General features: G+C 45.1%; 1 protein-coding gene across 1 annotated transcript; it reads right to left on the bottom strand.

The window, feature by feature from the left end:
- Positions 1–3367: 3367 nt before the first annotated feature.
- LOC311528728 (olfactory receptor 52P1-like) lies at positions 3368–8062 on the bottom strand (the record flags this gene model as incomplete). The annotated part of the gene is made up of 2 exons (XM_084644097.1): positions 7946–8062; positions 3368–4464 (listed from the first exon to the last, which is right to left on the bottom strand). The coding sequence occupies exon 2, from the start codon at positions 4418–4420 to the stop codon at positions 3368–3370; it is 1053 nt and encodes a 350-aa protein (XP_084500223.1). The 5' UTR covers positions 4421–4464; positions 7946–8062.
- Positions 8063–10195: the final 2133 nt, after the last annotated feature.

Raw genomic sequence — 10195 nt, 5'->3', positions numbered from 1 at the left:
AGGGCCTCTTCCAATCTGCCCTGGAGGAAAATTCCTTCCCGACCCCAAATATGGTGATCAGCTGAACCCAGAGCATGTGGGCAAGATTCACCAACCAGATACCCAGGGAAGAATTCTCTGTAGTAACTCAGATCCCACCCCATCTAACATCCCATCACAGGCCATTGGGCCTATTTACCAAAGATCAATTAATTGCCAAAATCATGTTATTGCAACATACCATCTCCTCCATAAACTTATCGAGCTTAATCTTGAAGCCAGGTAGGTCTTTTGCCCCCACTGCTTCCCTTGGAAGGCTATTTCGGAACTTCACTTCTTTGATGGTTAGAAACCTTCGTCCAATTTCAAGTCTAAACTTCTCCTCTTTTCCAACCTGAAAAGTCCTAGCCTCTTTAATCTCTTCTCATATGGGAGCTGTTCCAAACCCCTAATCATTTTAGTTACCCTTCTCTGAACCTTTTCTAATGCCAGTATATCCTTTCTGAGTTGAGGAGAGCACATCTGTATGCAGTATTGAAGATGTGGGCACACCATGGATTTATATAAGGCAATAAAATATTCTCTGTCTTATTCTTTCTCCCTTTTTTAATGATTCCTAACATCCTGTTAGCTGATGTTATGAAGATGGCTCAGTTTTGGGAATCTCTCTAACGTCCTCACCCATGAAGACTGAAGGAAAGAATTCATTTAGTTTCTCCATAATGACTTTATCATCTTTAAATGCTCCTTTTGTATCTCAGTTGTCCAGGGGTCCCACTGGTTGTTTAAGAGGCTTCCTGCTTCTGATGTACTTAAAAACATTTTGTTCTTAACTTTTAAGTTTTTGGCTAGCTGTTCTTCAACTCCTTTTTGGCTTTTCTTATTACATTTTTACACTTAATTTGGCAGTGTTTATGGTCCTTTCTATATACCTCACTAGGATTTGACTTCCACTTTTTAAAAGATGCCTTTTCATATTTCACTGTTTGTTTGACATGGTTCTTAAGCTCTTGTTTAGTTCTTTTACTGTGTTTTTTTCATTAGGGGTAATTTAATTGTGGAAGTCTTGTTTACTCCTTCACATTACAGAAGAACCAGGGATGACTGAAGGAAATTAATAGGCTGCAGACTAAGATATTCAGGGATTCAACCCCATGATCTGGGAATCCCTGGCATCTGATTGCCTATGCTTGGACTGGAGAACAGGAGATGGATCCCTCAAGAACAGCCTGTTCTGTTCTTTCAGTATGAAGATTGGTATTGGTCACTGTCAGAAGACAGGATACTGGACTAGATGGACCATTGGTCTGACCAGCATGGCTGTTTTTATCTTCTTATCCTAGTCTTCTTTTTCTTCTCTGGGTGGTGCTCCTTGTAGTTGATGGGGCCCACATGCCTCACTACATCAAAGAGTCCCTGCCAATGAACCAACCATCTAAAGAGCAAGCTTGGTTGTAACCATAACACACAATCACCCAGTCGGAACACTCACAGCTAGACCCCTTTATTATCGGCCTTCTCTTGTACCTGCTGTGCATTTAGCAAAATTTTTCGAGCAAACACTCACAAAGTCTCGAGGCAATTTCTTAATTGAAGAATTTATTGGTCTATGTTCATTACCTGAGGACTTCCAAGACAGCAGTTCAAAGGGCGAAAACTTGAAGCCTTGAGGCACCTCCCTGATTGGTTAAAGGAGGTTGAGGAGGAGTTGATCGTAATGTTCGGAATCTGAGGCTACAGAATTCAATAATGTCTCCAGAACAGTTCCTTGAAATCACTCTACCAACCCATCGGTTTGGAGATGGTAGATCAACATTCTTAATGTCTTTACCCTCAGTAGTCCTTGATCTCTAAGGATTTATTGGGGTATTACCACCCAGAAAAGGACTTTCATAAGATAATTCACTCGTTTTGCTCATACTCAGGGTGATGGGATTCTGCCTAGGGGGAAATAAACCTCTCCGGATGCCTTTGTCATCGAACCATGCCTGCGGTCTTTCTTTCTGAATAACATCAAGGTCTACTGAATTAGTAGGTTGCCTTACCTGCCAACACTGATAATTTTGGAGCTCCAAGGAGAGAAGCACTGAACAGTGTTACAGAGGCAACAACATTGCAGGTCTTAACAATTCCGTATGACACTCTGAGTCCAGGGATGAACAATTCTACTGTCTGGGGCAAGTCAGTGATTGTTTTGCCTCCTGCACAAAGTATTGTCACTGTCTCAGTCACTCGGGTTGCACCAGTTCTCCATTCACTACGGAGAGTTGTTCATAGACATGGCTAAGGATAAGATTAAGTCATAGAAGTCACAGATTCTGTGACTTTCGGAGACCTCTGTGACATTTACCACTTCAGCCCTGGGGCAGCGGGTGGAGGCTCCTGAGCTCTCAGTTGCCATGTGTGGCCAAGGAACCAGCAGCTTTCAGCCACCTCTGGCGGTGGGGGTATGTGGCCCTCCAAGTGGCTCTTGGCCGTGTGGGGACCCAGATCTCGGAGCTGCCACTGGCAGTGGGAGCCGTGGAGCTCTCTCACATGGGCTGCAGCAGGGGCTCGGGACCTCTGAGGTGCTGGGGCTGCAGTGGGGGCCACAGAGCTGTTATCTGCAGTGGCAGTAAGTGCTGGACCCTCACCCGTCCTGAAGTGCGGCTCAGGCTCTCATACTCCTGATGAGGCTTTAATCTTCCCCATTTCAGTCGCCCCCGCAGACCCTCGTGACCTGTTGGTGACTTTTACTAAAACTATCTGTGACAAAAAACCTTAGTCATGACTATTCAGCTGGTCTGCCCCTCTTCCTGAAAAAAATTGTGTTGTGGGCCAGGATATCCCTCCCCGGGTGAACGCATTCTGGATGCTGTGGAGGGTTGTGGTGAATGCAGGCCCATGGACCGATTCAGGCAGTCCGATTCAAAACATAGAGAATCCCTCTAGGCAAAACCTTAAGTTACAAAAAGATACAAAAAACAGGAATACACATGTCCTCCAGGACAGTGAATTTCCAAGCCAAAACAAAGAAAACCTAAAGCATTTTCTAGCTAGATTTCTTACTAACTGTACAGGAGTTGAAGGGCTTGCATCCTTGATCTGTTCCCAGCAACGGTATTACACAGACAGACAAAGGCTTTCCCCCCCTCCAGATTTGAAAGTACCTTGTCCCTCATTGGTCATTTTGGGTCAGGTGCCAGCGAGGTTACCTTAGCTTCTTAACCCTTTTCTGGTGAAAGGATTTTCCTTCTGCTAGGAGTACAACTCGTAAGAACTGCACAGTCAAGGAAGGCTGACTTTTTTTACAGATTGTTTGTGAGCATACTCTTCCTCCATGCCAGGGGTAACTGGGGAACCATGGCGCTCACAGAACTTCTGGTCTTCCTCCCAAACTGCATCCCACTTAGTGCTGGTTCACATACTCTCTGACAATTTGACAGTTCCCTGATGGACACTGCAGGCCTGAGGAGATATCGTCTCTTGTGTCTGCAGAACTTTGCGTGAACTTTGTGTCTGCAGAACTTCTGCAGGTGTATTTGACTACTTTGTCACGAAGCTCTTTCGTTTTGACCCCATAAATGATAGGGTTGAGCATGGGAGGGATGAGGAGATAGAGGTCAGCTAAGATGATATGAACATAGGGTGCGATGTCTTGACCAAAGTGGTGTGTAAGAATGGAGAAGAAGGTAGGGGTATAATATGTCAGCATCACACAGATGTGGGCTGTGCAAGTGTTAAGGGCTTTCTGGTGGGCTTTATGAGAGGAGATTCTGAGGACGGCCCTGATGATCAGACCATACGACAGGGCAATGAACGTCAGGTCAAACCCATTGATTACAAACATTAGCACAAAATCATATATCCTGCTGACTCTGATGTCCCCACACACCATCTTCACCATAGCTATGTACTCGCATTGTGTGTGGGGGATAATGCGGTTGGCACAGAATGTCTGCTGACTCAGGAGCAGGGGCAGGGGCAGAATGAAGAGAACAGCTCTTATGAAACCTACAAGCCCTAGCTTAGCTATTTGTGCATTGGTGAGGATGGTGGCATATCTCAGAGGGTTACATATGGCAACGTAGCGATCGAAGGCCATTGTCACGAGGGTGGATGAGTGCATCACAGAAATCGTGTGGAGGAAGAACATCTGGGTGAGGCAGCCAGCCACAGTAATGCCTTTCAAATTGAACCAAAATATGCCCAGTGCCTTTGGCACAACAAAGGTAGGTGTGGCAATGTCTGTAAGTGCCAGCATGCAGAGCAGGAGGTACATCGGCTTCTGCAGAGTCTGTTCCTTACCTACAACAGACAGAAGCGTGACATTTCCCAACAGGCTGATAATGTAGAATGTAAAGAAAGGGATGGAAATCCAGATGTGGGCAGCCTCCAGGCCAGGGATGCCCATTAGGATGAAAGTTGAAGCGTCAGAGTGGGTGAAGTTGAAAGGTGCCATGAAGCAGTTGATGCATCGATATGACTCAGAAATGCTCAAGGTGCCTGTAAAGGGAGAAAAGCACAGCAAGGGGGTTCTTATTTGTAAAAAATAATATGTTAAATATGTTACAGTTATGAACATTCTCGGAGTCTTCTTGAGTGAGGAGTGAAGAACTACCGACGATGTCACTCCCTACTTTCCATAGATCTAGAATACGGAGGGAACCGTTTGTTTCAAAACTTGGTTTCCAGACTCATTTGTGGGAAGATTACAGACTCCCCAAAATGGAGTCCAGAGTTATGTGGCCTGGTCACATGGCCTTTTAGAGTCATAGCATCCACTACGTATAGTCTGTCTGAAGCATTCTCAGGGAGGCTCACCAGGTGGGAGATAAGTTTCTCTAAAGGCCTATTGTTTCCCCCAAAGTCTCATTGCCCTGAATAGGCCCTTCCCAACCATCTATCTAGACTGACATCAAGTTCCCTAGTGGGCGTTACTCACTTGTAACTACATTTGAAATACAGGGAAGTCATCAAAATTCAGAACTTTTGACCAAAATCATCAATACATACAAATAGGATAACCATATTCAGAAAGTCATAACTTTTCCAATAACATCTTACATGACCCATCTTGCATAAACTGTATCATAATTATGCTATAATCATATCATCATATCACAATGAACAATATGGGGTACATTGTTACAAAAATATCAAATGTTATTTCTACCAGTGAAATGCCTGAAGTTACAGAACAACAACAAATGGAAACAAAACTGAGTAAAACTTGTGACACCCAGATTGTAGTTCTGTGGCTTGCCATGGGAAAGAGACCCTGAAACTCCCCAAACACACTCTGTACCACGAAAGGTCCCAAAGTTGGCCTTGGACCAACAAACACAAAGAAAAAAATAATTTCAACAGCACTGCCCACCTGTCCACCTACATGCTGCTTTGCAACCCTGTGATGTTCCCCTCTGGTGTTATCTGGACTGGTGATCTGGTTGGTCACCCCAGTCCTTAGCTTTGGTAGCCAGCCTTACCCTGCTCAGCTGTGAGAACCCCACTCCTGGGCTGTTCACGCTCAGTCTTTGACATGTAAACTGCTCTTTGGATTATGCAACCGAATGACACTAGCCAATATCTCCTTTCCCAGACACAACCTTACTCTTGCAGTGTGCAGGTGTGCCCGCAGGGCACTCCAAGCTTATGTGAGTTTGTCAGTTTAAGAAAGAAATGGAAATGCCCCAGGCTTGTTATCCCAAGGGGAGTCTCTTACACACTTGAAACCAAACACACTGCTTCAGGTAGAATAAACAACAAATGTATTAAGTACAAAGATAGAATTTAAGTGATATTCAGTGATAGGCAAAAAGTCAGAGTGGTTACCAAAAGAAAAGGAAATGTAAGCACACTGTCTAAACTCTCAATCCTATTAGACTGGGCAACATCTAGATTAAGGATTTTTCTCACCCCACTGAATATTGCAGTCCTTAATATACAAGTTTCCTGTGTAAACCTGGGCCAATCTCCCCTGTTGGAGTCTTGTCTTCTTCTCAGTGGGGGCAGGAGAAGGGCCCAGTATGTGTCCGCTCTGTCTGTTTTATAGCCTCAATCCATGTGCTTGGGGGGCACAAGTCCAGGCATGTCTGGGGGGCATTGCTGAGTCTCTCCAAGCAAGGTTGAGCAATTCCCGCTGTGGGGCTTCGTGCACGTGAGTCATTGCATTGGAGCTCCCTTGCTGGACAAGGGCTCTTAATGGGTTGTTTGACACCCTGCCTGGGGATTGGTCACTTTCCTTGCTGTTGCCTCTGGAGAGCTAATATCTGACTTATTCCCCAATTTACAGCATGTTTTAGTGACCACCATACAACACCATAATCATAACTCCATATTCATTAATGATACACATGTATGGATAGAGGCATGATTTCAACAGATCATAACCTTTCCCTGATACCTTACAAGGCATGTTTTCTATGTAAAATCATGTTTATATGATAATGAGGACTATGGCGGTTACAGGATGCTCCCCGGTGATAGAGAATGTCTCACCTCCCCCCTTAGTTTGCTCCAAGAGGGTTAGCCACCGACTAGCTCAAAGGCAGGGTGTGTTATCGCTCTCTTGGCACCCAGCCTTCAAGGCCATGAGGCGGTGTCATAAATATAAAGTGAAGGGGAAAACTCCTCTCTCCTGTAAAGGGTTAAGAAGCTAAAGGTAACCTCGCTGGCACCTGACCAAAATGACCAATGAGGAGACAAGATACTTTCAAAAGCTGGGAGGAGGGAGAGGAACAAAGGGTCTCAGTCTGTCTATATGCTGGGTCTTTGCCAGGGATAGACCAGGAATGGAGTCTTAGAACTTTTAGTAAGTAATCTAGCTAGGTACGTATTAGATTATGATTTCTTTAAATGGCTGAGAAAAGAATTGTGCTGAATAGAATAACTATTCCTGTCTGTGTATCTTTTTTGTAACTTAAGGTTTTGCCTAGAGGGATTCTCTATGTTTTGAATCTAATTACCCTGTAAGGTATCTACCATCCTGATTTTACAGAGGTGATTTCTTTACTTCTATTTACTTCTATTTTTATTAAAAGTCTCCTTGTAAGAAAACTGAATATTTTTTCATTGTTCTCAGATCCAAGGGTTTGGGTCTCTGGTCACCTATACAACTTGGTGAGGCTTTTTATCCAACATTTCCCAGGAAAGAGGGGGTGCAAGTGTTGGGAGGATTGCTCATTGTTCTTAAGATCCAAGGGTCTGGGTCTGTAGTCACCTAGGCAAATTGGTGAGGCTTTTTACCAAACCTTGTCCAGGAAGTGGGGTGCAAGGTTTTGGGAAGTATTTTGGGGGGAAAGACATTTCCAAACAGCTCTTCTCCAGTAACCAGTATTTGTTTGGTTGTGGTAGCAGCCAATCCAAGCACAAAGGGTGGAATATTTTGTACCTTGGGGAAGTTTTGACCTAAGCTGGTAAAGATAAGCTTAGGAGGTTTTTCATGCAGGTCCCCACATCTGTACCCTAGCGTTCAGAGTGGGGAAGGAACCTTGACAGGTGGTGTGCCTCAGTTTCCCCATTCAGACACTGCAAACCAGGTTTCTATGCTATGATCAGATTTAAATCTGTTTGCAGCTATTAACTATGAACTAGACTTACCATAAGGTTTAACATCAGTCCTCAAATTCTTATCCCAAAACTTTACATTCATACCTTTTTTTTAATCACAGATGGGTGTTTACATGGATTTTTATGCTACCACGCCGTCTGTTCAGATACTGCAGTGTGAGGTTGGTTTGTTCCTTACCCATGGTGTCCTTTGACTCTCTCCCATGTAATCAGTCAATGGCTTGTCTTTCCCTCCAGTGTTCCCGTCTGTGTGGGCTATTAATTTAATTGTGTCTCTGGAATTTTGGTGCCTCAGGGTCTGGGAAGATAGTTTTTCAGGGGGATCCTGCACATTGGCTGGCTCTTTGCCACCTTTCCCTAGAGGATGGTGATCTGAGCTCCCTGGGCTGGCTGTGTTTACCCTTTGATCAGACACAACTTTTTCCCAGCAGCTTTCCCACGACTCACTAGCATGGAGGAAGACACCCCCTTGTCTGTCAGTTGGGGCATTTGTATTCTCACAGACTACCACCTGGCAACTTCCTGGTCTCAATTCTTCCGTTATCACAGGCATTGGAGCTGCAACTAGATGTAAAGAGACACAGATATTTTCCAAAAAAAGTATCAGAAATAGCGTCCTGAAAAACTGGGACCTGGATTGGGGTACCCTCCGTCACCCCTTCCTCTGTCGCTGAGAAGTAAGCTGTGGGACTGCTCCCCTCCAGGAAGCCAGTTATACAGTTCCCTCTCAAAACCTGGGTCACCGGCTGTCAGGGTTCCCTCCCCACCCTGAGCTCTGGGGCACAGATGTGGGGTCCCGCATGAAACACCCCCTAAGCGTATTTCTACCAGCATAGGTGAAAAATTTCCCAAAGGCACAAATCATTTCCTTGTCCTTGGATGGTATTGCTACCACCACCAAGTGATTTAGACAAAAATCCAGGAAAAAAGGGCCACTTTGAGCCCTTGTTTCCCCAAAATATTCCCCGGAAACCCCTTCACCCCTTTCCTGGGGAGGCTTGAGAAAAATATACTAGCCAATTGGTTACAAAGTGAGCACAGAGCAAACCCCTGGCTTTTTAGGACCCTGAAAATCAATCAGGTTCTTAAAAGGAGAACTTTTTTTTTTTTTTTTTTTTTTAAGTAAAAGAACCACACCTGGAAAATCAGGATGGAAGGTAACTTTACAGAGTAAATAAAAAAGTAAAACACAGAGGATTACCGACTGGGCTCAGCTTCAAAGTTACAAAAAACAAGAATAAAACTCCCTCTTAGCATATGGAAAATTCACAATCTAAAACAAAAGATAACAAAGGTATTTCCCTGCCTTTACTTACAATTTCTGTAATTGTAATGCATCATTTCAAGTATCTTTTCAGGAGATGATTTACCAGCTTGGTCTCTGTCTCTCTCTGTGTCCAGAGAGGGGACACACAAAGAGAGCACAGATAAAAACTCTTCCCCCCACTCCAGATTTGAAAGTATCTTCTTCCCTTATTGGTCCAGTTGGCCAGGTGCCAACCAGGTTATCTGACCTTCTTAACCCCTTACAGGTAAAGGGACTCTGTACCTCTGGACAGGAGGGATTTTATGTTACCGCATACATCAAGGTTGTGACCCTTCCCTTTATATTTATGACACAGTCTGTGTACCTGGGTTCCCAGACGCTGATGCAGCCTTCCTTCTAGTGTCCTCGGCATTATGCCCCAAGTGACGAGTGGGGAGACATTCCTCTACCCCCACTATTCCTTCCCCAGTTTCCTCCTCTGGGCCCCCTCCTAAGACACATTTCTGTGTGCTCCATAGGAAGTGATCTTTCTTTTGTTCAGCTGCAAAACTCTGCCAGTTAACAGCTGAGACAGTTTCCTTACTCACTGACAACATCTCCCCTGCCTCTGTGCCTGAGGGCATGTTGCCTAGTCTCAGCCCCCTCCCATACTTGGAAGCATCCTGCTTCCGTGTGTTACAGAGTGACAGGCATCCTCACTCACCTCAGTGGTTTCTGAGATTCCCTGCCCCTTCTCTAGGCTCTCCTCTGGGACACATTTCTCTATGCTCCCTAGACTTTGTCTCTGGTTCAGCTGTGACCTGCTGGAAGCTAACAACCTGGACAGTTCTCTTCCTGGAAGGTATTACACCCCATCCCTTCCTGATGTGATGTTTCCTCCAGCTTGAGTGCAGGAGTTGTTCTAAACCACCCTCCCGCCTGGAAGCATGTGGCTTCCCCCTGTTGCAGAAGAATCAAGGAGACTCTCTCCCATTCTATCAGCAGTTCCTGAGAACTTACCCTTTCCTTCACCGGTCCCAGGATAAAACTCACTCGTGCGGCAGGCAAATACTTTAAGCTGAGCTGCACAGAAAAAACATGAGCACGGAGCAGGTCGACGAAGAGGTGTTCCATTACTCCACAGTCCAAACACTTTCCAGACCTTCCCACACCACAAGGATTTTACCTAGTGGTATAAGGAATCTGCTTTCGCCCACCCTCACAATCTCTGCCGTGTGGCCAGGTAGCACCCTGGCCTTTGGGACCACATTCCGCTGAACCAGAGAGATATGAGCTCCTGTATCCCTCTGCCTCAAGTACTCCATCCATTTGGAGAGCGTTAACATGCTCCATGTCTGGTTCTGCAGAGGCTAATCTCCTAAAACCAATATGATTGGTTTCAGTTGCTTGGGGAGTTTC

This window comes from Lepidochelys olivacea (genome assembly GCF_965140295.1).
Source record: "Lepidochelys olivacea isolate rLepOli2 genome assembly, chromosome: 1".
Lineage (NCBI taxonomy): Eukaryota > Metazoa > Chordata > Testudines > Cheloniidae > Lepidochelys > Lepidochelys olivacea.
Note: the sequence above shows the minus strand (reverse complement) of the source record. Positions and strands in the feature narration are given on the sequence as shown.